This window comes from Protopterus annectens, chromosome 16.part0 (assembly GCF_019279795.1).
Source record: "Protopterus annectens isolate FY-2018-M chromosome 16.part0, PAN1.0, whole genome shotgun sequence".
Lineage (NCBI taxonomy): Eukaryota > Metazoa > Chordata > Ceratodontiformes > Protopteridae > Protopterus > Protopterus annectens.
In genome coordinates this window covers 590882468-590910085 of record NC_056750.1, presented here as the reverse complement: position 1 = coordinate 590910085, position 27618 = coordinate 590882468, and the positions used below count along the sequence as shown (strand labels likewise).

The window sequence follows — 27618 nt, the reverse complement described above, 5'->3', positions numbered from 1 at the left end:
GAAGAAAATGGCGTTGGCTACATGTTTTATACCCCTGATGACCTGACGTCATGGAAGAAGAGACAGCAACAGACGCCAGGACCCAAGACTTTGATATTCAGGCCGACTGAGGGCAACCTGCCAGCAGATTACCCAAATGTAATGACTGCAACAGTAAAACACGAAGAACATCTTTGTCTTTTTGTGGCTATAAAAAGGACCAACCACGGGACTGACAATCAGCTCCATGGGTCAAAACAAAAATGGTCCCTCTTTTCTGAGGAAGATGAGCAATAACGTCAATAAAATTACCAGTCTACAAAAGATGTTTTTTTTGACAGAAAAACAGGAGAAAGCACGTAGAAAGCACGTTCAAATGCTATGGCAACCCCACAATGGGAAAATAAACAATGCCTCCATAGAAAATATTTTATCAGTTAGTTAACACTACTTTATATAGACATAAATGAATGTTCCATTTCAAAGTACATTACAATCTTGTGACAATTCATCAAACCACAACACTCTTAGCTTTAAAATAACTTTCCTGAAGAGGAAAGTAATAAAACATCAGTAAAAAATAAGAAAACTGAAGCTCCCCCCCAAAGAGACTTTACCTGCCCAGCTAAGGAAAACACAAGCTAGCAGTCTATCCTTGCGAGTATCACAGCAGCGTACTCCTCAGTGGCAGTAAAACTTTGATGGGCTTCACGCCCAAACTTGTCTTTTAGTCAACTCATCTCGAGCTGCTTGACAGTTTGCGACTGTGGAAGGTGCCTTGAAACTTTGAAAGCTGGCTGGCTGTTATATCCTTGGCAGGATACAACCCATATCAGTAAGGCTACTGCAGCATTGATAAATATGAACAGCATTTCTTCTATTAGTGTGCACAGATTTGTGAAGAATCAATGGCATGATGTTCTTCGTGTTTCACTGTTGCAGTCATTACATTCAAATGTATCCTTATCTGGACGATTGTCTCATTCAGGCAGAGGACAAGGACATTCTTCTTCAACATCTGGCATTTGTAAAAAGGCTTCTAGCTTGCCTAGGGTACACCATAAACGAAAAGAAATCACAACTGGTACCCTCTCAAATAATTACATTCCTGGGTGCAAGTTTGAATACAACTGCCCAGATGGCTTACCTCATGCCAGACAAACAAATTCAATTGACAACATACTTCAAACAAGTGGCAACAAAAACCCAGCTATCTGCAAGACAAATTCTGCAGGCTTTTGGGTTTCATGGCATCCTGCATTCTACTAATTCCATATGCGAGACTGCATATGAGGAAACTTCAATGGTATCTAAAAAGCTTATGGAGTCAACATTGTCACAGCCTGGAAACAATGATTCTTCTCATTCCCTGCCTACAACAGGAGTTTCTTTGGTGGGCAGAGACATGTCACCAAAACAAGGGACTGTCATTCATTCTACCTCCTGCCACCTGAACCCTAACTACAGACTCATCAGACTACGCTTGGGGGGCCCACCTGCCAGGGAGATGCATTCAGGGCAAATGGAGCCCAAACCAAATGCATCTACATATCAACCAGAAAGAAATGCTAGCTGTTCAGAATGCTCTGACAGCCTTCAAGGACTTCCTTCATCCAGGACAACTACTGATAAAGACGGACAACACCACAGTTATGTGGTACATAAACAACCCACTCCTACCACCTTTGCAGACTAGCCATGGCCTTGAGGAACACAGCCTTGACTTACCAAATACATCTTCAAGCTCAATTCCTGCCAGGAAAGCAAAATACTCTGGCAGACGACCTAAGCAGAAATCTTATGGAACCTCACAAATGGAAACTGGATCCACAAATCTTCAGCATGTTAACACAAACATGGGGGAGCCCAGACATAGATCTATTTGCCTCTCCCCAAAACTATTAGTTGGACAAATTCTGCACAAGAACTCATCACAAAAAAAGCATGGAAAGTGGACGCTCTATCCTTCAGCTGGAAAAAACCCATCAGTCTATGCATTTCCCCCTCTGCCTCTACTCTCCAAGGTCTTACTAAAAGTCAGACAGGGAAAACCAAAAATGATTCTAATTGCTCCGGACTGGCCTCGCCAACACGGGTACCCGCTTCTAAGGAATATGTCACACCTTCCTCCGTGGTACTTGCCTCAAACACCTCACCTATTGTCTCAGCAGAACTATCAAATTCTGCACAGTCGGCTCCAAACTCTGAATCTTGCAGCATGGCTAAACAACTAATTTCACCAACCACATCTCTCAGTAAACCTGTGATGGATGTCATTTTGGAGGCCAGAAGGCCTAGTACTAGAAAATCTTATGCTGCTAAATGGAAGAGATTCTGTGCTTGGAACCAAGCACAAGGAATAGACACAGCAAAGCCCAATATTCCTCAGATTGTGCAATGCTTAACTGAGATGCTTCACAAGGGTCTATCTTTTCTTCAATAAAAATCCATGCCTCTGCCATCTCGACTCATTACAACACAGCGCCTCCCCTCTTTTCTCATCAGTACCTCAGAGGGGTGAAAAATTTAAGGCCTCCCAGGAGAGCGCCAACTCCTGCATGGGACCTCAATTTTGTGCTGGAAAAACTCACCCTACCTCCTTTTAAACCAGAAGCTACTTCGGATATAAAATTTCTTTCTTGGAAGACAGCCTTTCTTTTGGCAGTCACTTCAGCTAGAAGGGTTTCAGAACTACAGGCTCTCATGGCAGTGGAGCCTTTCATTATTTTTTACCCGGACAGGATGGCCCTCAGGACCAATTCTTTTATGCCTAAGGTGGTATTCCAGTGTGGCTCTTAACTGGATCATTAACCTGCCAACTTTCTTCCCAAATCCGCAGAACAAGGGGGAGCGGATTCTGCATTCATTGGATGTATACAGACAACTAAGATTCTACTTAAACAGGACAAAATCTCTAAGAAAGTCTGAGCAACTACTGGTGGCATTTGCTGCAGGATCAGAGGGGAAGGCTATATCAAAGCAGACTATTTCTAAATGGAAAAGCCATTGCATTCATTTCTGCTACTTGCACCATGGTAAACCTGTGCCCAAGGGGATCAGATCCCATTCCACCAGGGCTGTCTCTACTTCAGCAGCTTTTCTCAGAGTGGTCCCTACCAGAGACATTCTAGAAGCTGCAACTTGGAGCTCAGATCATACGTTCCACAAAGCATTACCATTTACCTCTCTTTTCTAAATGCAGGGTAGGCTTTGCCACTGCAGTCCTGCAGGGCCTTATAGCTGCTCCTAAAGCTGTTTAGTTCCATCCTTCCATCCACAGCTTTGGGATTCTACCCAAATGTAATGACTGCAACAGTGAAACATTAAGAACATAGTACAGTTGTGTACACTTACCATAAATGTAGATGTTCGTTCACTGTTGCAGTCCGGATTACCCACCCGCCAGCCCCCTTTCTATACCTTTTCTTTCCTTCACTATACTCTGCCTGAATGAGACAATTGTCCAGATAAGGATAAATTAGAATGTAATGACTGCAACAGTGAATACACTCGAATATCTACATTTGTGGTAAGTGTACACAACTGTACTTTTTTATTTCAGTTTTTCAGACTCCGGTGTTTTAAGAAACGCCTTTCTCAAGGTATACATTAAAGACCTTTACAGTGGTATCTTTTGTAAACCATTGAAATAAAAGTGGTCTCAGCCACTAATTACAAAAATGGACTTGCACAAAAATGCCATGTGTGGAACATTTTTGTGCTAGCAGAACCACATCTTTTACAATATTCATACATCTTTTGGATGACCTGTTAACCCAATGCCCCATCTCTCCGAGCTGATGGAAGCTGAGGAGGACGTAACAGATACTGTGGCACTCATCAAAAATAATAGGGAAGTCCTCTGATGTCCAGGCCAAATTTCCCTTACTCATTACAAATACCACTTCAGGTCACCCGGAAAAGAGGCCACTGGCCTAGTGGGATAACTTTGATCAACAAAGTATAAATAAATTCTGTTCCCCAATAATAAAGAAATTGACCAGTTTTAAAAATGAAAATTTAACAAAGTATAAAAATGATGCTGGCAATAACACATTAATTCGAGCATGACTAAAGGTGAAATGCACTCCAAAGCAGTGGTAACAGAATACAAAAAGAAGTATGCAATACAATGTATCATATGCCATTATACTGTATATGTTAGTACCTATGAAAGATGAAGAGACCAGTTCCATTTCCTCAGGAGACATATGCCACTAATTTGAAGAAACTGTGGTACAGAAATAGGACATAAGGAGTTTAAACCCCAAATGTGATAACTAACTGAGTGACGCTTGCCAAAGAAGGTATGCAAGAATCTGAAAAAAAAAAACCAGACAGGGAGAACACGTAGACTCCAAAAAGACACTTGCTGCATACATGGACTGAATCCTGCAGCTACGAGAGGTAAAGCAATAAACACAACCACCATGCTGTCCAATCACTTACCCTTATACCACAGTCAATTATGTACATACATAAATAACTCCAAATAGCATTATTTAATAAACAAAGAAAACAGAATGATCAGACAGGCACTTACCTCTACAGGATTGGCAGGGAGTGGGGCTGACATGTTAGTGCTATATGGATAGTCCATCATTGCCAGAACAGTGAATGCATTTCTCACAAACTGGTACAGTTGATTCAGGTCTTCTATGGAAATGGGTAATGAACACAGAGACATCTTACTGCTGATTTGCTCATATGCTAGGGAAAAGAGAAAATACGTTTTAAACTTGTTACAGACTGTGTAATTGTTGCAATGATGGTCCTAAATTTCTAATAAAAAGTAAAGTGCACAAAAACATACAATACCTGTGGACAAATAAAGGCTTTCTCCAACTACAAGATCACCATACATCTCCTTTGATTCCTAATCTACAATCCTCCCCCCTCCTCTCACAACTTTTATGTTTTTTTCTTTTTCATAATTTGATAACTAGGTAAGTGAGCTGGTCCTTTCCAGTGAAGACATGGGCCTAAAGGCACAAATATACTCTCATTATAGAACAAAATGAGGGATCTTGGGTACAAACTGCAATGCCATTTACATTCACAAAATGCGAACATTTATGAAATAAAAGGAAAATTATTCATAAAAGTTAATTAACCCACAATTATAAAAGGTAAATCATACATGTCGGTCATTTGCATGCATCAAAACACAAATGGGTCCTTAAAGCAATGTATTGCTGTTAGGAATGTATATTGACCTGCAACTGTATTCTTGGTAAGAATGCATCAAAGCTAGAAAAACAACATTTTATAAAACCTGCAACCTTGTTTTTCTATGACATAAGCAGGTATGTTAAACATAAAATGTAGTCAACTACAAAGTCTAAACTGTGCAATGAGGGATAGTGACAGAAAAATACACACACTGTTAACCAGTGTAAGCCAGTTCCCCCATTCCTTAAGGCATTGTAACACACAGCTGAGAGTTATTGTCTGCAGCTTGAATAAAGAATCACTGGGCCAGGAAACTCCCATAGACACTTTAAAGAGGATTCTGCCTGGGTGTTCTCTGTACTGACCTTGTATGCTCCAGCGATGACTTGTCCCGAGACACTATTCCAGAGGTCAAGTGGTGTAACTGTCTTGCTGTATAGACTCAACTCACAGAACTATTACAGAACATTTCTTTTTACTTCTTCGATATACTTACTTGCTTTCTGGAGTTAATTATTGCAGTTTGCTTTGACATTTACCTTTAAACATCTCAGATAGTGAAAGAGGTACAACGTCTCTTCTAGACCAAGTTTTGATGGGCAATATTCAGCTACTCTGTCAGTATTTTTCTACAAGCCACCTGTTGAAACACTACTGTATATTTCCTTTGTGCAAAACTGTATTGTGTGTATATTTAACTTCTAAACCCATCTTAAAATTTTCTTTTAGTAAAGAACTCAAAAGCTTGCGTACGGTTATTTCTAAAAATGTAGTGCGTCACACTATTGACTTGCAACAAGTTCATATATATTAACAATGAAAACATAACTTTCATAGTAAATCTCCATAATCACATGTACGCATTATACATACAATTTCCATCACAAGTCTCTTCCTTACTATTGTGTATTAGTATATGGGATTTTCTTTACAATTACTATCAACCTATAAATTTTAGTAATCTGAGAATTGCTTTGTATATACTGCTCCCAAATGCACCATTTTTTGTGAAAATTATTGCTTCACTCAATGATCTCATCTTGATTTCCTTCACAATATTCAATACTTCATTTACTACAATTTGATTCTTGATTTTGCTATTGAACAACTGCTTTTTGGCTGCTAGTAACAGTAAACTTAATAAAGGTCTTTACAGTTCTAAACCATAACACCATCTTAACAGCATTACCTCTCAGCAGTTAACGGAATATGCTCCCCAACAGGTGTCAGGACTTTCTGTCGGTAGTCTTTAAAGTCAGTTAACTCTCCACATTCTCTCCCAAAAAAGTGTTGCTGATTTCCTCTTTTTCCATTCACACATCCAACATTCATTCATTGGTTGAAGAAAAATCCTCTGAAGAGTATTTGGAATATAAAAAATACCTATGCAAACATTTCTATGCAATTACCCGGAATCCTCTGCACGTTAGAGCATACCTGGAAGCCAGACAGATTGACTCACATTCTTTCACAATTTGTTGTTTTAATCTTATCTCAGTCTTTTCTAATTTCCTTTCATTGATTTTTAATTACAAGCTCTATTGATTATCCCTTCTGTTACAGTATTGTCTGTTCTTGGTTCCATTAAAAACTGTACTAGTACTTGTCTTTCCATCAATACTCCCTTTGTGTGTGTGTGTGTGTGTGTGTGTATATTATATATATATATATATATATATATATATATATTTACATACATAAAGTGGATATAAGAAGTGTACACACCCCTGTTAAAATGCCAGGTTTTTGTGATATAAAAAAAAATGACACCACAATAAATCATTTCAAAACTTTTCCCACCTTTAATGTGGCCTATAACCTGTACAATTGAAAAACAAACAAATCTGTTAGGGGAAAATATAAAAAATGTACAATAAGCTGGTTGCATAAGTGTGCTCACCCTTAAACTAATATTTTGTTAAATCACCTTTTGATTTAATTACAGGATTCAGTATTCTTGGGTAGGAATCTATCAGCACGCCACATCTTGACTTGGCAATATTTGCCCACTCTTCCTTGCAAAAGCGCTCCAAATCTGTCAGATTGTGAGAACAGCCCTCTTCAGGTTATCCCACAGATTTTCTATTGCATTTAGGTCTGGGCTCTGGCTGGGCCATTATAAAACTTGAATTTTCTTCTGGTGAAGCCATTCTTTTGTTTATTTGGACACATGCTTGGAGTCATTGTCATGTTGAAAGGTGAAATTCCTCATTATCTTTAGCTTTCTTGCAGATGCCTGAAGGTTTTGGGTCAAAATTAACTAGTATTTGGAACTGCTCAAAATTCCCTCCACCTTGACTAAAGCCCCAGTTCCAGCTGAAAAAAGCAACCCCAAAGCATGATACTGCCACCACCATGCTTCACCATGGGGATGGTGTTCTTTTGTTGATGCAAGGTGTTGTTTTGCACCAAAAGTACCTTTTGGAATTGTGGCCAAAAAGCTCAACCTTGGTCTCATCAGACCACAACACATTTTCCCACATGCTTTTGGGAGACTTGATGTATTGTTTTGCAAATTTTAGCCAGGCTGGGATGCTTTTGTGCGTAAGAAAATGCTTCCATCTTGCAACCCTACCCCACAGTCTACACACATGGAGAATACAGGTGATTGTCGCATGTAGTACACAACCAGTACTTGACAGAAATTCTTGCATATCCTTCAGTGTTGCTGTAGGTCTCTTGCCAGCCTCCCTGACCAGTTTTCGTCTTGTCTTTTCATCAATTTTGGAGAACGTCCAGTTCTTTGCAACGTCATTGTTGTCCCATATTCTCTCCACTTTTTGATGACTGTCTTCACTAAGTTCCATGGTATATCCAAAGCTGTGGAAATGTTTTTGTACCCTTCTCCTGACTGATGGCTTTAAAAAAATGAGATCCATTTTATGCTTTGTAAGCTCTCTGCGAACCATGGTTTTTGCTGTAGCAGGCAACTGAGTAAATGTCAGGAAAATCCTACTAGGACAGCTGAACTTTATTTGGGCTCAATCAGATTATCTTTAATTGATGGCAGGTGTGTACCCAAGAAGACAATGCTGTAATTAAATCAGAAGGTGCTTCAACAAAGTAATTGTTTAAGGATGTGTACACTTATGCAACCCGCTTATTGTACATTTATTTTTTTATATTTTCCCCCTAACAGATTTGTTTGTTTTTCAATTGAATTGTGCAGGTTATAAATCACATTAAAGGTGGGAAGAATTTTGAAATGATTTATTGTGGTCTCATTTTTTTTATATCACAAAAACCTGGAATTTTAACAAGGGCGTGTACACTTTTTATATCCACTGTGTGTGTGTGTGTGTGTGTACATGCACACACACACACACACACACACTATATATATATATATATATATATATATATATATATATATATATATAAACACACACACACGAGAGAGAGAGAGGTGTACCAGGTACCAGAAAACAAAAAAACACCCGCAGACTGCAAAAACATCAACCGCACATGGTCAAAAACATGGAAGATGATACCACAGTGTGCATGTGCTGAGAAACAGCCTCAGCACATGCAATTTCTTACTGAAGGAAAAAAAAAAGTAAAACTTTTTTTGCAGGGGGCAACTCCCCCTGTACTCCCACATCCCTTGCTAATTATATATATCAACTCTGAGAACGCACAATCCCTGGGGAAAGGGAATATTCCTGTACCTGTGGACTGTCCATCCTACTCACCCGTCAATCATCTGCAGTAGACTAGACAGCTGTCAACCTTACCCACACTCAGTATTTTTCTGGAAACCCATGTATGTGTGTTTGTGTGTATACAACAGTTCCAAATATGGTAACCGCTGATACACCTGGTTGGCTTCTTCCCACTCTGTCACTTTTCCCTTCCAACTTATTTGATCCCAGTAACATTGTTCCTTTGCTAGTTTTCTCCCGTTACTTACAGTTATCCCTTGCCTATTTTCTGCACCCTTAGCTATGTTTTCCTACTAGCCAAATCTCCTTTTTATACTTCCTTGCTGATTTAGTCTTTATAATACTGTCTTCAACTTTGTACATATAAGATACTGTACAATTATTTCTATTCAGTATAACGGCTTCCCTCCAAAATTCTAATATCTCTGCATCATCCTTCCACCTTTTGTCATCAACTTTTTCCACTTTGATCTGTATCACTCTGCTTGTGCTATATATATCCATCTACAGTATATTCATACACACACACACATATATATATATATATATATATATATATATTCTCAGCTGCTTAGCTTTAAAGTAAACCTTTGAACAACATGTTAAATAGGAAACATCAACTTATCTAACTTTACTCTTGCCTTCTTCCCTTCCCAAATAAATTCTTTCAACTCTTTATTGAAATCTACAATTTTTCCTCTGGCTGATAAAAGTATGCTAGCTGATGTACAGGACCAAATGAACAGAAAACATTTATTTTGCCTATACCTTACTGTCATTTCCACAATACGTTTTTAATAATCTTCCACTTGGTCTTTTCCCCATATATCTTTAGCTGCTACAACATAAGCCATTTAATCCATATACCTATATATCTAACATTTTCAGTTCATCCTAAAATGGGCCAAGTTTAACTAATTCATGCACAGTAACATAATTTACTGCTATATCCTGAAAATACTTGAAACTGTCTTGAAATATCCCACAGTACCCTAACAGCCACATTTAGGATATGGCAAGTACAGAATATCACCCACAAACAAAGCTAGTCTTTCTTGACTACCACATCAATTATATCCCTAAATTTGTGAAATGTTCATCTTTTTAGCAAAAGACCCCAAATATACTGCATATAAGAGAGGGAAAAGAGTATATCCCTATCTGGTTCCTTCATTTATACTCAAGCTATCAGAACAGACTCCTCCCTCCTTTTATTTTTGGCCCATCATAAAGTCTCAGTATTAACTCTATTAAATTATTTGGGAATGCACATAACACTGGCCTGTTCGTAAATTCCAAGCAAACTCTATCAAATACTTTTTCTGCATTAAAACTATTCAGCAATGGAGTCTTTACTTTTTAATTAATTTAAATTAGTAAGTAAAAATGGCATTGCACAGCAAAACTGGAGATGTTGGGATGTTTACAACATTCACAAGTAGTTTAGAACTGTATGAATTGAAAATATTTATTATTCAGTCATTCGTTTTTTTATTTGACATTTGTTTAATGGGAAAGTCCCTTTGGATATGAGCCCATTTTCAGCAGAGGCCCGGGGAGAAAAGCTCCATAGTACACATTAAACAGAATTAAAAAAATCAAACAATGGCTACAAATATTAGGACAATAACAAAGTAGTATAATTTGTGAATACCACAAAAGAAAATAAGCAAAATATAAGGCAAGCAATAAAGTTCACCATACATTACATACAAGACAGAAGTGCCTAATATGTATGTTACATAATGATGCATGAAAAATATATAACAGAATAAGTAATAGGTTGCAAAAGCCACATAATCTTTCTGACAGGAGAACTATGCAGTTTAGTTGACAGGTATCTGTCAGAAATTATATTTAAGTTATGAGAGGTAAAGTGCCTTCCAAATTTTTAACAGCCTCCTTCCTCCTAAATTCTGGATTTCTACAGCAAATCCATCCATTCCTGGAGACTTCCTTCTTGCTTAGTTATACATCACAATTTTTATTTCTGCTTTATGCATCGGAGAATTCCTTAGATTCCACTTCACTAAGTGTTGGGATACCTAAAGATTCCAAAAATATGTCCAACTGTCTCTTCCTGATTTCACTAATCCTCTGCTCAATAATGTATTCAGGGTTCCTAGTTAACCTTCTGATCACTGGTTCCTGAATTTTTTCACAGCTCTTTCAATTTGCTGTTGCCTACATCCTCATGCTAAGCATTTCTAGGCTCTGGAATTATCATCAGAGACGATTACTTATCAAGTCTTTTCTCGGTCTCCTGCCTTTACTTCCACTATAGTTTCATGCTATTCCATGCTTCAGCTAAAACCTCAGGAACCATTTTTAAATGCCTGAATAGCTCTTGGATTTTACAGTTACCCTTTATCTTGGGAAATGACCAAGCTTTTCTTTTTTTTATTTCGGCTCTTGCATTTTTATCTTAGCTATTATAGTTGCGTATTCAGATGTAATTACTGGACATACTGTCATAGTACTTTCAACTTATTATACATGCTCCGGTCACATATTGTTTCTGATTTACTATCAAATATCTGAAAATCAAAAGACTGACTGACTGCGCCCCCCCACACCCCCTGCTAAATATATATACCAACTCCAAGATTACACAACAGTGGAGAAGGGACAAATTCCATCATTCAATACTTTGAATTTTCAGTCTTTTGGGATTCAGTCTTCTGATTTTCAGTCATTTGATAGTAAACCATTGTTTCTATCTAGCCAAAGTCATTTAATCTATCTTTTTTGGGAATAATATGTAAACTCCCTCTGAACTGTTGCTTCTGAAGTAAAATCATCCATACCTTCATATGCTTTTTTAAAAAAAAAAATCTAGCTTGAGTAGTTAGTTTCCCTTCTAGCATTCCTCCAACACATCACTACTACTACAACACTAAATTCCATTCACCACCTATAAATAAATTCTTCCAAGCTACAGTAAACTTATTTTGCTGGCAGAATTCCCTTACGGTCACAAACTTTCAATTACTGTCTCTTTTTTCTTCTTATACCATAATTAAAGTTATCTATATAATAACAGGAAATTTCCTTTACCCCCCTAATATTTTGCCAATTATCCTCATTGAAATTCTCCATTTATCAAACTCATATGCTTATGTCTACTCAGCTGGATTGCAGCATGTCAATTTGCACCCTACATTTCTCAATATATGCAATTAATAAGCTGATCACAACATGCATGAAGTTGTGCTTAGAGAATGCAAAGCTGTTACATGTGCATACGTCATCCAGACACTGAAAAGGATTAGGAGTTTTACCATTTGAGTGAATCTCTGGAGATATAACTGGTAGCAAATATCTATAGGGAATAACCAGTAGGGGAATATATCCACAATCATCATCACTACCATTCAGAAAACAATAGGAGAGAATTGTATTTACTAGCTGATCAACCCAAGGAAAACCACGCATAAAAGGTACAGTTGTGTAAAATCTTACCAAAACAGTAGATGTCCTTCTCACTATTGCAGTATTCATAACCTAAGGGATCCTCCTGCCAAGGATTGCCCAATGTCTGGCCAGTACACCAAAGCCTTGACTACTTATAGGTATTGTACTTCACATGTATACTTCCTGCACAAGATGTAGGGCATAAAGGTGACGTACAGATGCACACACTCAGAACAGGAAAAGCTCCAGGAGGAACTGAATGCCCCTAGGGGCAAGCAAAAAACATGCATCCAGAAGGAGAAAAAAGAGCCCCTCAGCCAGGAGGGCAAGAAGAACAGACTACAGTAAAGGGGGCAGTAAGGAGGGAGGGAGTGAACACTGCAACAGTAAAGAGAAGGACATCTACTGTTATGGTAAGGCTTTACGCAACTGTGCTATGTCCTTCCATATCACTGTTGCAGTATTCAAAACCTAAGGGAGAGTACAAACGCTCAAGGTGAAGCCTAAGAGAAGGGTGGCACAGAAGAGCCCTCCAGAAACCCATGCAGGATATCCCTAGCAAAGCCAGCTCTGGCCCTGGAAATAACATCCAATTTGTAATGTTTAGTGAAAGTATGAACAGAGGACCAAGTAGCAGCCTCAAAGATGGAATTGGTATCTAGCGCCTTGAAAACAAAGCACCAGAGGAAGCAAGAGCCCTGGTAGAATGAGTCTTTACTGATGCGGAAAGACATTTACAATGAAAAGAATAACAAAAACGAAATGGTCTTAGAAATACCTAATGGTTATGGACATCAACTGGGTACAACCCTGTGTTTCCAAAGGTTAGCCAAAACAGTCCACTTATTCTGTGCTGATGAGGTCATAAGAAGGCTGAAACATGCATGTCCACAGCAAGTGGGGTTTGGCTTTATTGACTCAAATTTGTCCATTACAGACTTAAAAAGGAAATAAAGTCATGGGCATTCAGAACTGCCATAAAGCTGAAACGCCCGATGTCCTTAAGGGGTCATTTGCAAATATCCCATGTTATTCCTAATACAAGAGGTTTTACGGAATCACACAGTGTAAAATCATGCTTGGCTAGATTTGTCTTGTAGTTTTTACTGATTGTTTTTTCTGTGTGACCTTGTTACTTATTGTTTTGGTCTTAGAAATACAGGAAGAAAAGGTTTGCTTAGAAACAGTTGAACCTAAAATCCAAAGTGAAAGGAAACAAAAATCTGCTCAGATTTAGGAATAACTTTAGCTTTATCCAAATAATATTGGAGCTGTCTTTGCAAATCCAAGGTGAGAAGAACCTTCTCACTGGCAGACAGTAGAGAAAATCATAAGGAAGGCAAATGAATAGACTGATTAAGGGATCATTCTTTGACCACCTTGGGTATAAAAGTAAGGTTAGTATAGAGAGATACCCAGTCCCTGTGGAAAACTAAGAAAGGAGGAACAGGCATGACAGCCTGAAGTTCATTTTCTTGGCTTGAGTGACAGCCAAAAGAACAGCCTTTCAAGTACAATGTTCTAAGGAAGCTGAAGAAGCAGACTCAAAAAGAGACTGAGTCAATTTTTAAAGTACAAAGCTCAGTGCCCAGGAAGGTGGAATAAGCTTCGTGATAGGAATAATGCCTTTAAGATTTGCTTGACCTCAAATCTAGAGGCCAGAGGAAGAGTCAAGGACAATCAGAAACTGCTGACAGTCGAGCTTTAACAGAAGAATATGCTATCCCAGCATGTAGCAGATCACAACAAAACAGAACAAGTGGAACCTCCACAGATAGGGGATCCTGATGGGGAGAGAGGCACCAGCAGAAAATCTTCATCATATGGACATATACATAGATCCGAAGCACATCCTCAGAAAAGAGGTGCTAAAAGGGATCAAAACCCTATTTCCCACAGTGTCAGTTGAAGAGTGATCAATTAAGGATGGATAACAGACTCCTTGTCTTGTGTGAGAATATCTATCCAATAAGGTAACTTGTGGTTATTTCCTCTGGTCAGGAGAGAAAGGAGGAGGAATCAATACTGTTTGTGCCAAAAGGGAGTTACTGGCAAAAGTTTAGGAGACTCCTGCCTAATCTTTTGCAAGACTTGTGGTAACAGAGGAAGGGAGGAAGGTGTACAGAAACATCCCCTTCCAAGGGAAAGACAGGGCATCCACTTTCCAAACCAAAGAACTTTGGACTCAAACAGATTAGAGGAAGTTGCCTATCAGAGGGAAGGCAGAAAGTTCCACTTGAAGAATACCCGGCCGATGGATAATCTCCAGGAACACATCTCTGTGAAGCATCCATTCAAGAGGTTGTGTACTGGATCTGCACAGAGTCTGCCAATAAACTGAGCTCCAAGGGAATGTAAACTGCTCAAAGTGTCACCTGATACTGGGACAGCTAGATCCCACACCTGATGAGCTACTCTGCAAAGATGATAGGACCTTGCATCTCCTTGCTTGTTGAAATGCCACATCACTGTGGTATTGTCTGTGAAAATCTTGAGGGACCCAAGGTGAAAGAAGGAATGAAAAACCTGAAGAGCTAGAAGTAAGGCCCTCACCTTCGTTATACTGATAAGGTCTGACCACTGATTAACTTTGAGAGAGACAAAGAAGGCCCACAACCTCTGTCAGAAGCGTCTGTAAAAAGCTCTTGAGTCGGGACTGGAGCTCGGAAAGGAAGTCCTGGGTTGAAAGAAAGGTGATGAATCCACCACTGAAGCTCTAGCTTGAGACAGGAAAGGAAGGATACCAGAAAGTCCAGGGGGTGGCAATGCTGAAGCCACAATGGCTTGAGGTACCACTGAAGCTTTCTTATGTGGAACCTGCCAGAGGGAGGATGAGAATACTGAAAGAAATGAATCAGAGGACCCTGAGAATTTTCCTGGCTATGACTGAAGCCAAAGGAAGAACAGACTGGAAAAAAGCAGTGAGAGAGAGGCCTTGGGCGCCAGTTAGAGATGCCAGCATGGAGACCGACAAAGCCCGTAACTGAAGAAAATATGATTCTTAAATGGTGTAAGAGCTGACTTATGGAATTTTTTGCTGAACCACAGACTCTGTAACAGGTAAACAGTCAACTGGAGATACTGAAGCAGAGCATCAGAGGAAGAAGCTTGAATGAACAGATTGTCCAGATAGGGAAAGATGTCAACGCCTCTCATCCTGTAAAAGGCAAGGACATGTGTGATGCATTTAACTAATACTCTTGGGGCAGTAAAGAAGCCAAAAGGCAAAGCAGAAAATTGAAAATGCAAGGAAGAATAAGCCAGGGACTCTTCCCCAGAATCCATATTCTCATCTTAAGAGTCAAGTTCCCTGGGCCTTTTAACAGGAATGGAAGACCGGGGAGAGGCAGGCACAGACGACCCTTGAGGTGGCTTTAAAACCATGAAGGCATTAAATAACCCAAACAACCCTTAAGTAAGATCCTGCCATTCATTTTGGGGATCCTTAACTACAGGGGAAATGTGTTTGTTTTTTTGTTTCTTTTCCTGCGGGACGTCCACACAACTCCCTTGTGTGGTCAAACCCCTAGTAACTTTCAATAAGCATAGTAAGGATCTCCTTCCTAACTAAGGTCTGCAGAATCCCCCTTGATCCCTTAGATATAAATCAACTAAAGTTGCCCCTCAACATCAGGAGCAGACATGTGTAAAACTTCCAAGGATGTGTGAAAAGTTGGATCCATGCTAGCCTCCGACAGGGTCTCAGGAGAGGAATCCGAGGCAACCACCAGACAATCCTCTGGGCTTTCACTGGCCTCAGAACAGACACTGAGGGAAACTGGACAGCAGCCATATCAGACCCAAGTTTTTTGGGCCTTATTCTTGGCAGACAGCTGACCATGAGAATGGGAAGATTTTGTCACAGCACCTTGAAGTTAACAGCTTAAGACACTGGTTTTCAAGGTAAACAGATAAAGAGCAGAGATGACTATGTAGGGTCTTAGGAACAAAAGCCTGGCAGATAGAACATAGTCGTGGGATGCACCCAAACAGAAAAGACACTGATTATGATGGTCTTTATGGGGAATCTGCCTCCTACACGGACATTTTCCCCTTCTGGATGACATGAACCCAACAGCATTAAATAAAGAAAAAGACAAGAAACAACCCCAACAAGGTACTTATCTGAAACATGCCTTGGTAACTAGCACAGTAGAAGGGCATTCTCACCAACATTCAATGATTGTGTTTGGACTGGCAGAAAAGTTCCGAGTGTGTGCACCTATGCATCACCTTTATGGCTTACACCTTGTTTGGGGAGTATATGTGTGATGTATTATGCCTGTAAGTACTAAAGGCTTTGGTATACTGGCTGGACATTGGGATATCCTTGGCAGGAGACTCCTTAGGATATAAATGCAGCAACAGTGATATGGAAAGACAACACAGTGTCCCATTTATCAATGTCATCACACAGCAACTACACACGCAAGAAGAGTACACTCATTGTTGTCAACATAATGGAAACAATGGAATGGGAAATGTACATCCGTGTAAAGGGTATCTCTACTGAGAAGTTATATTGGGGCCATTTTAATGGGAACTGAAAAATACACAGGCCATGCACTTAACATAGCAGCCCTTGATGGTGAAATCCTTCAGAGGACAACCGGTCAACATCACAATCCTGACACTGAGGAGGCAGAGGCACTTGCACTGCTAGCAAACTTATGCATGGATCGTCCATGCTAGAACCTGCAAGAGATTTCTGATACAAAAGATGCTAGCTGTTCTCACACACTGTCACCATGGAGAGTGCTAGTAAGGTATACCTATAGCTTACACTGACTGCAGGCAGTACAATCCAACAGCAGGCTGGGTAACCTCAAAGATCTGGACAGGGCACAAATGCCACTAAAGTTGTGCCAGTTTAATTGCTACCACAGAGTAGGGGTACAGTAGTGTGGACCTGTTACTATTAACTACAACCACAAACCTATGGAATCTTGGTGGAACACAGCAGTGGCTTACCGATAACACATTCATAACAAAAAGGAGCATTCTTAGACAACTGCATGCTATCCATGCCAACATCCAATCACAGCATCATTGAAACGTGTTCCACTAGTGTACGTGTTAATATCATATAAAAACCTATGGATACTGGTGTTGGACTTGTTGAATAAGTATGGGCTGCCTGCATGTCCAGTATTTATACCATCTGATTTTGAGACAGCAGCTTTGAAAAGTGTGTGCTCTAACTTTCCACCTACACATCCCAAGACCTGCCTATTCCACTTTTCATGATGTCTGTGGCATACAGTACAACGCCAAAGGCTTACTTCATCCTATGGATCAGATGGTGCCTTCCAGCTTTGTGTTGTCTTGTGGCTTTTAGCTTTCTGACAGCCTTTAGAAAGAGAGCTGATGCAGTCAGTGCTCTTAAATATTCCATGACTCAGCAATGCCAATCCTAGTTTACATGGCAAACACTTTCATAGCTGGATACAGGAGTTTTGCCAGATGGGTATCTAAGATTCTGAGGCATACTCCAGGGCCGCGGTGGTGCAGTGGTTAGCATAGTCGCCTCACAGCAAGAGGTTGTCCCGTTCGATTCTCGGCTGCAGTGCCTTCTGTGTGGAGTCTGCATGTCCTCCCCGCAGTCGAGTAACGGTAAAGACATGCAGGTAGGTGCAAGCGTGAATGGGCGTGCCTTCGTTGAAAGTTAGGCGTCGGGCTGGCAACTCGGCACTGTAAAAATCCACTGCCAATCATAAGTAGAGTGGAGTTCCGCTGTGTCGACCCCTAACCGGGAAAAGCCAAAAGACTCCAGAGCTATAGACACTGTCTGATACATGCTCTGCAGGTTTGGCATGTGTCCAAAATGCTATAGAAGTATGGCATTACTGTATTCACTGTTTAATGGGTAACCCTTAGTTTGATCTTTACGCAGTGATCACCGTTATTCACAGAGAACAGAATAGGGTTGATTCAGTAAGTTCCCAGCACTCTGAGACATCTCAGTCGAGTCATGAGGAATGCTTTCAACGTATCATGGGATAATCAATCAGATGGAGATGTGTTGGACCTTATGAAAAATACAGCTACCTGTCTGAAGGTATGACTTTGCCTTGATGGACTTATGCTTTTGTTGCACAGTTTGTGCATCCCTCTCTCTCATTAAGTTTAATAAAGGCGCGCCTGCATTTTTTTTCACTGAAGTGGACTGACAGAGGGAAGTACATTCTCAAATGACTGATGTGTAAGCCATTTGGAGGTACGTGTCCTTGTTTTTACATTTCATTGGTATTGCCTACAGTCACTGGGCTGTGTGCGCACTCATTTCGGACAGCTACCTCATAGCTGTCAGCTGTTTTTAACTTTGCACAATCTGTCAAATGTTGCCCCATATTTGCAGGTTTCTGTTGGAAATAAATTAGTGGTGTTTTTATTCTGTCAGGACTTCCAGACATTAGTTTTATATTTATCTTTCAGACCATGTGTGCTGATAACACACATGTTGACCTGAATGGCAGTCTTCATTCATAAATGTTACTGATGTTGGCAGTTTGCCCTCCATTTGTTTTGACACTATACGATTTTTGGACAACACAATGTACAGATTTGACCCTACTACATTACCCTCCCTTCTCCAGTTTCCATCAAAATTATTTCTTTCTTTGGAGCAACCCTCTGTCCAGTCAAAGCACCTTCTTCCTGTCTTTTACCCTGGCCTTCTACTTGTGTTGGCCTTGTTTCCAATTTGGGGTCAGACATATTTGCAGTGACTGCTTCACTGTGTCTGCCACTGCTAAGGCTTCCATCGGCAAATCAACACAAATCCTTCAATACTCGCTGCTTTTTTTTTCTGCATCTATAAGGCTATTTACACTTCAGATTAAAACTTGTTATGCAACCTCTGTTATTTTAAAGTGATTACTTGTGTGGCATGTCATTTCAGTTATTATACATTCCTTTAACTAACCAGACTTTTACATAATTGCATTCACACACCTTTGTTTGAACTTGTGTCACATTTCCAAACAGTTCAAATCACTGTACCCCACTTCTCCCACTCACACACAAAATATAAAACACAACATATATTTGAAGAAATAGAATGTTATCCCTCCAAAACAGAAGATTCAGCTTCAAAACTGTGGCTACTTGCACTGGTATTATCTATCTAACAAGTATGAATACTTATCCTAAAGTGCATACTGCCAATGCTTGCGCACATACATTACTCTAAATGTAATAAGTAATTCCCTCTGGAGCATTCAAAACGATATAATACTATATTGAGTCAACCATTCACTTAATTCCTTGAGAAAATTCATTGACTAGTGTTCAAAAAAGGAAATAATGCTTACTACGTTCTAAAGTTAAAGCTGCAGGGAGGGATGCACAATTTTAGAATTTTTAAACATTCTACTTTCTCAAAACTAGATTTTACTGCCCCTCTAAACATTAACTATCCTTGTAAAATAGGTCTTTACACTTCTAATTTCAGTCTTCCTTACTGCAAATGCATCAGTTCAACTCTTAATTACATTAGATAATCATATATTGTCCAACTCTGTTTTCAGGGTATCGTAATATATATTTATAAGAAATCCTGCTAGTGATTTCATAATCTTACATTCTTCACTTTTTGTTTCATTTTTGAATGTGCTTAACATGAAGAAATGAAGATACAACTGCCCCCAAGTTGCATTTTTAATATATTATTCTTATCTATATCAAGTATAAATTGCTGTGTTGACTTTCATATTTATGTAAACAACTTCACAAACGCTCAAAGCCAAACCTCCAACCAGAGATCTGCTAGTATTCAAGTCAGTTAATGTACAGAAACAATTACTTCAACTTACACACTATGCATTACTGTTTGTACCTTTTAAAAATATTTTTGATTCCTAAATTTACAATAATATTAAAGTATTTAATAGAAATATATTTAGAAGATGAAAATTATTTTACTTATTGTCGTTTATTTTCCTCTATTTAGTTCCTTTGTTAGCAACCATATAATAATGAGATTAATTTGCTATAATTTCCCCGCCAGTATCAAGTAAACTATCATGGGAATGTAAGGCTAGGCTTCTTAAGATTCTCACCGATCAATATCCTAGTAAGTACCTATGAATGCATAACAGAGCTAATACTCAAACATTTCCTCTATTATTTACCAAGTTCAAGTTTTAGTAGCCTTTTTCATAGTCCTCATTTCCTCAACATATCTTCTGGTTCAAATACCTGCTTCTCCTAAGTAAATGATCGTCTTTTCATGCCTTGCCTTCCTGCAATACCAGTAACTGTTTTCAAGCCATGGTTATCATACTATTACTGGTCAGACCCTGGCCTTTTCTCACTGTTCAAGAATTTCCTTTTGAAACAAGGGAAATGGCTTCAATGGCACAGTTTTTCTTGGATCACCCCTACCTGTAGAGAGTTTAGAAGCACAGTTACCTTCAACTTTATGACTGGAGTTTTGCTGACTGAAAATTTTTAACCATTTTTTAGATAGCATAGACAAACACTTTACAATCATGGTTAAAATCTGAAATGGGTCTACATGAAGCTGGATATGATGGCTCTTTACTATCATTAGATAATACAGCCAATCACACCTTTCTTCTAAGATGCTGGTGCTTCCCCCTTTTAAAATACTGTTAAAATAAAATATTCCAGATCTTTATCACTTTCTTCCCTCCTATCTTCCAGAGGAATACAGTCTGCTCCTGGCAACTTTCCTAAAAACTGATTATACATCACAATTTTTATCTCATCTTCTCCTGTTCAACTATTACCTGTGAAGCCTCATCCACCTCTAATCTTGGCAAAAATAAGTCTTCCATAAATATTTCAATTTGTGTGCTTCCTTGATTTTCACATTTCTTTGTTTTACACAAATTTGCATAAAATTTCTGAAGCATCTCAAATACCTCTACAGGATCTCTAGCTATTTTTCTTGTTATTAAGCTACCCAAGTCTGGTGACAACCCTTTTTACTTTCTGTTGTCCAAGTCATTGTGTTAAAAGTTTTTGTGCTCTGCAGTTAAAAAAACAGTTGCTTAACAGAAATATTTTTAAACTCATGTGTATTATCCAGATACTCCCTTATTTTCTCTTCAGCACTCTGCATTTGTGTCTCTTCTTGTTCTGTGAGATTTTCCTTATTCTGCAATACTTTAACCTTTGTCAGCCCCTCTAACCAATTCTTATTAATTAACCATCTCTGTTTTTCTTTTATTTCTACCTTATTTTAAACTCCATTTTCATTTTATCCTTCTCACTAGCTAAAACTTCTAAAGATATTTGTATCTTTTTAACAACTCTCGAATAATTTCCACTACCCATTCCTTAAATTACTCTATTTTTAACAGGAAGGTGGAAAAGCATTGGTATCTTATTTTTGCTGAATTCACTCTGCGTTTTTTTCTCATTTTTTCAAAGCATGACCTGAAATAGTTATTGGACATGTGTTAAAGCTTTTGATTAAATGCACGAGTTCCTGTGGTATATAATTTTTATCTAATCTAGTTCAGTTATTGTACATTAGGGGATAACATGTAAACTGTCCATGTTCCTACTATGAATTCCACATCTTCCATACCAAATATTTTCACAAACTGCCTCAGAAATTTACCCTTTTGTTAAATTTTCCCTACTAAAACACTCTGACACATCCTCAATATTGCAAATCAAGTTCCAGTCTGATGCTCCCTAGTCAAAGCTGATTATTTCTCTGAAAATCTTCTTAAGCTCCACAACAGGAATTTTCGGTGGAATATAAACACATGCCAGCATAATACTCCTCCTTTGCCAATAGCCTTTTACTACTACAAATTTACCATTATTGTCTTTTTCCCTCTACTATCACTATATATATATATATATATATATATATATATATATATATATACACACACACACACACACACACACACATACATACATATATGGGTTCTGCACTAATACCCGACGCACTTTTTCCCGAATCACTCATGGCCGAACATGCTTACACGAAAATGCTGTTCACCGAAACAGCATTTTCGCAGACATATGCTGTTGTGGAGGCCGTACTACAGTGTGGATAAGGGAAGATTCCCTTTTCCCCACTGTAGTGCGGTCTTAGAGTGAGAATATTAAAGTAGGGGGGTGTGGGGGGCACAGCCCCCCACATGGGGGGTGCGGCGGGGCATAGCCCCTCTGCATAAATACTTTTTTCTTTTCTTTTTTTTTTTGACACATTTTAACAAAAGTGCTTTTTTGGTTAAAGACCTTTCATTAAAATGCGTTCGGTGATGTTGGGTTCGACTATTGTAGCTTCGTGCAATAGTCCTAGACCCATATATATATATATATATATATATATATATATATATATATATATATATATATATACACACACACACACACATACACACAAAATAATTTGACTTTTCATTTGTTCCGGATATTCTGCTGAATATCTATCCTGAAATCCTTTGTCAAATTTGCATGCTCATTTCTTGGCAAACATGTCTCAGCAGCATTGCTATTTGCAATCTGCAGTTCTCAATGCAACTCAGTACTCTTTCCTTTTTGCCTATACCTGTAAGGTCATTAACATTCTAAGATAATATGGATAGTGTTAGCCATTATAAGATACTATTCCGACTTGCTATACATGACACTTTTTTAATAGGTATGTCTAACTTTTGTGTTACATTCGCAAACTGTTCGGCATGCTGATCTTTTATACAGTTTCTTCTCATCGCTTTTTGAACTTTACATTTTTCAAAACTTGTTTTAATACAAACCCTCAACAAAAATTTAAATACATTTTCAGAATACCCTCATTTCCTGTAACTTGGCAGCAGCACCCGCAGGCATTACTTAACCTAAAAAAATTAAGGTTACCCATGCTAAAAAGGATATGCTACAGCCTATGTTCCCACTTACACTGGTTCCTGTCTATTCTTATTTCTATTTCCCTAGATGTGAAAAGCAGCTTGTATGCTTTCAGAAAGCATGAACATTTAGCCCTATGAAAAACTGCACCATTTTTTAAATAAAACTAAATTGTACACTGTTATATTAAATGCATTACAGCATTAAGGCTCCTATCTCTTGTTCACTTCTCATAATTTCAAACTTCACTTTTCACTGGACTGCTTGCCATTGTACCTTTAAAGTTTACATTTCCCTCAGCAAATAATGCTCAGAAGTCTCAAGACTAATTGCTTACACATGCAGACAGCTTGTCTCCATGAAAAAGTAGCCAGCAATGAATCTTTGTAAATTTCACTAAGAACCGAATGTACAACTGTCTTCAGCTACAGATTTGAGTGTCTCACTGAACATTTTCTAATGGAAAAATAAAGCTAGTGTCTTTGTAGATGTAAGAAACTTGGTATTTTACATGATCATCATTTTTTCTTATTTTTAAGCCTACTTGCTTACAAAAAAAACACAGTTGTTTATAGCTTAAGCAAAGGGCATTAATCTAGACATTCAGCCTTGTAAAATAAGAGAAAATATCCTAATTCTACGCAATAGAATAGTTGCGCTTTTATACACCAACCCAGCAGCCCAAAATCACTGCAGATTAATATTAAACCCGCTTTTGTACAGACTTTCTTTTCTTGTCACAGCATAAAACCCATGTTTCTTACAACTAAAAAAGTACTTGTTTGCTTTAATCTTTAAAACATACAACAGTCTCTGAAAAGACACCCCTGCAAACATTTAAAACACCCCTGACAGTACACAGAACTGCTTTACTACATATAAAAAAATAATTTACTCATCATGATGTTCCATCTGCGTTGTTCATTTTCATTATTCCTCAACAAGTGGGTCTGGTTATGATCCAAACGTCTTTTTTTATAGCCTGTAGCCACATTAAACTCGAGCTCCTCCCTTACCCATACTGTTCTATTCCCTAACATACCTCAGATTTTGTTTATTGACCTTATAGCATCACAGCAATATTAGAACAGTAGTATGAGGAACCAAAACCTGGAGTTCAAAAGAAGGAACACTGGTTTCCTTATAACCTTCTCTTTCTTCCAGAAGTCCTATACTAAATGGTGCGGGGGTTGGAGGGAGGGGAGTTGAGAAAGAATGAAAATAAACACCACAGATGAGACATTATGGTGGGTACATAACTTCTTTATCGGATGTTCTCAATTATCATTCATTGCTCAACAACTGGGACAGAGTTCATCTACCTGAATCCTGGGAGGCCTCCAAGGAAGGATATTCCTGAGCACTGGTGAGCCAAAAGTTGCTCTGCCCCTTGAAACCAGACCCAATTTGCAATGAGAAATAAAGGTATGAGGTACAGTCCAAGGTTGCATATGTACAGATATCGTTCATGGAAAATGTGGTTAAAAATACTAATGATGTTGCCATCGACTTGGTTGAATGGGCTCTCAAAGATTTTGGCAAAGACAAGTCCAATTTGTTATAGACAAAGGATATGTCATCAGTCAACCATTTGGCTAAAGTTATTTTAGCAACTGACTTGTCAAATTTCGACTCCACAAAGGAAACAAATAGTTGATCTGTTTTCCTGAAGTTCTTTGTTCTATGCAAATAGAAACATAACTGCCAGTGAATATCCAACAAATGTAACATGTATTATCCTTTATTTGTGAAATTTGGAAAGAAAACTAGAAGACTGATTGATATTAAATTCAGACACCACCTTAGGAAGAAAGGAAGGGCTGGTTTGAAGTGCTACCTCATCTATACGGAATATTAGATAAGGAGGCTTAGAAGACCAGGCTTGAAGTTCAGAAAGTATTCGAGCAGAGGTTATAGCCAACAAAAAGATAGTTTTCCAGGATACAAACTTTAGTTCACATTTTGCTGATGGTTCAAAATACAATTGAATCAAAGCTTGTAATATCAAATTTAAATCCCTTGGTGGAGCTGGCTCTTTAAAGGGTAGCCTAATGGTTAAGGTGTTTGCCTTACAAACACAAGGTACAGGGTTTGAATCTCACAGGGGATAATTGGCTAGGCTTAAAATGGCTCACAAGGGCAGTTAGCCTAGTACGAACTTATCTTAACTTATCTAGTCTCAGAAGAACAGTACCTCTCATAAAAACAAAGTTTTGAGGAGGCTAAGGTGGAATTGTTAATCCTTATATGAAAATTAGAGATGGCTGCCAGTTGCATGTTAACAGTAGAGGAACTAGCCCCTTCATTAAAGATTGTAGACAAACTCAAGAAAGTACAGTTGTGTACACTTACCATAAATGTAGATATTAGAGTGTATTCACTTGTTGCAGTAATCACACTTGGGTTATCTGCCATGCAGGTACCCCTCAGTTGGCCCGAATACCAGAGACTTAGTATTTCTGCATCAGACGCTGTCGCACCTGGAATAACGTCAGCTCAGGGGTATAAAACCAGGCAGCCAATGCCATTACATCAGTTTTTCTTGCCCCAAATGTCAGGATCCCCCAAATAGGGGACTAGGTTATGGTGGGGAAACACCACAAGTAAAAAGTAAATACCAATACTAGTAGAAATAGCCATAGAGAGGAGAGAGAGAAATAGAGAAAACCAAGGGGCTGGTAGGAGGGAAACCAGGACTGCAACAGTGAAAACACACAAACATCTACATTTATGGTACGTGTACCCAACTGTACTATGTTCTTCGTGTTTCACTGTTGCAGTCATCACACTTGGGTGGATTCCCAAAGCCGAGGAAGGGTGGAGGCAGTCAAGAAGAGTTAGGGCTGGCTAGCAGGCCTTGCAAGACTGCTGTAGCAAAATGTGCCCTGGATTTGGAAAAGATAAGCAAGTGGTAATGCTTGGTGAAGATGTGTACAGAACTCCAGCTAGCAGCTTCCAGGATGTCCCTGGTAGGGACTCCCCTGAGAAATGCTGTAGAGGTAGATGTTGCCCTAGTGGAATGTGTTCTAACCCCCTGAGGGGTTGGTTTTCCATGGTCCTTGTAGCAGAAATGGATGCAGTGCGTTATCCATTTGGAAATGGTTTGTTTTGTAATGGCCTTGCCCTCTGCCCTTGTTGCAAAGCTGACAAGTAACTGGTCAGATTTTCTGAAGGGCTTAGTCCTATCAAGGGAGAATCTGAGCTGTCTGTGCACGTCCAAAGACTGCAGTATCCTTTCCCCTTTGAGGATTAGGGAAGAAGGTTGGTAAATGGACGGAATGGTTGAGAGCCACAGTGGACACCAGTTTAGGCATAAATGAAGGGTTAGTCCTGAGGGAGACCCTGTCAGCATGGAAAATAATGAAGGGTTCCAGATCCATCAATACTTGTAGCTCAGACACTTTCTAGCTTAAGTGATGGCTAGAAGCAAGGCTGTTTTCCAGGACAGGAATTTTAACTCTGCTGAAGCAGCAGGTTCAAAGTGGGGTGTGTGTGTGTGTGTGTGTGTGAGCTTTTCCAGTACAAAGTTAAGGTCTCAAGCAGGGGTGGGTGCTCTCTTGGTGGCCTTAAGTTGTTTGCCCCTCTCAGGAATTGTTTGATGAGAGGGTAGGAGAACAGAGGTGGCTCAGTGTTGTAATGAGCCGAGAGGGCAGAGGCATGGATCTTAATGGAGGAGAAGGATAGGCCTCTGTGGAGTAGTTCTGCTAGGTAATCCAGGATTAGAGGTAAGGTGGGCAAGTGCTATGTCCTCTCCTTTCGACTGAATCCAAGAACAATACCTTTTGCACTTATCAGCATAGGATTTCCTTGTACTGGGCCTTCTGGCTTCAAGGATGATGTCCAGCACCTGTTTGCTTAGGGTTGCTGGTGGGGAATTCAAAGAATAAGCCAGGCTGCAAGATTTAGGATTTGCAATTGTGGATGCAAGATCTGTCCCTCCTGCTGAGAGAGCAGGGTTGGCGTCTGATGTAGGTGCCAGGGTGGCACCGCTGTCATGCTGCGCAGGAGTGGGTACCAGTGCTGGTGTGGCCAGTCCGGGGCAATCAGAATTGTTCTTGGCTGGTCCTGTTTTATCTTGAGTAATACTCTTAAAAGAAGGGGCAGAGGGGGAAAAGCATAGACTGATATGTTTTCCCTTTGAAAGGATAGGGCATCCACTTTCCAGGCCCTGTTGTGAGGATTCCTGGTGCAGAATTTGCTGAGCTGGTGTTTGTAGGGGGAGGCAGAGAAATCCACCTCTGGGGTCTCCCATTTCTGAATCAGAAAGTTGAAGGTGCTGGGCTCCAGTTTCCACTCGTGGGTCTAGGAGATTTCTGCTCAAGTTGTCTGCCAGTGCGTTTTGTTTGCCTGGCAGGAAATGAGCTTGTAGATGGACTTGGATGTCCAAGGCCATGGTCCACATGGCCACCGCTAACCTGCAGAGTGGGTAGGAAAGGGTTCCCCCCTGGTTATTTATGTATCACATAACTGTGGTGTTGTCTGTTTTTATCAACAGTTGTCCTGGAAGGAGAAGGGATCTGAAAGCTGCCAGGGCATTCTGTACAGCTAGCAT

The 27618-nt window shown here is 39.4% G+C and overlaps 1 protein-coding gene across 2 annotated transcripts in view; it reads right to left on the bottom strand.

Annotated features, from left to right (window-relative positions):
• Positions 1-27618, bottom strand: part of DPP7 (dipeptidyl peptidase 7) — a 2619404-nt gene that overhangs the window by 1704320 nt on the left and 887466 nt on the right. For both annotated transcript variants that reach the window (XM_044058506.1, XM_044058507.1), the window contains exon 6: positions 4523-4689. In XM_044058506.1, the coding sequence (XP_043914441.1) occupies positions 4523-4689 (167 nt within the window). The remainder of the gene's footprint in view (positions 1-4522; positions 4690-27618) is intronic.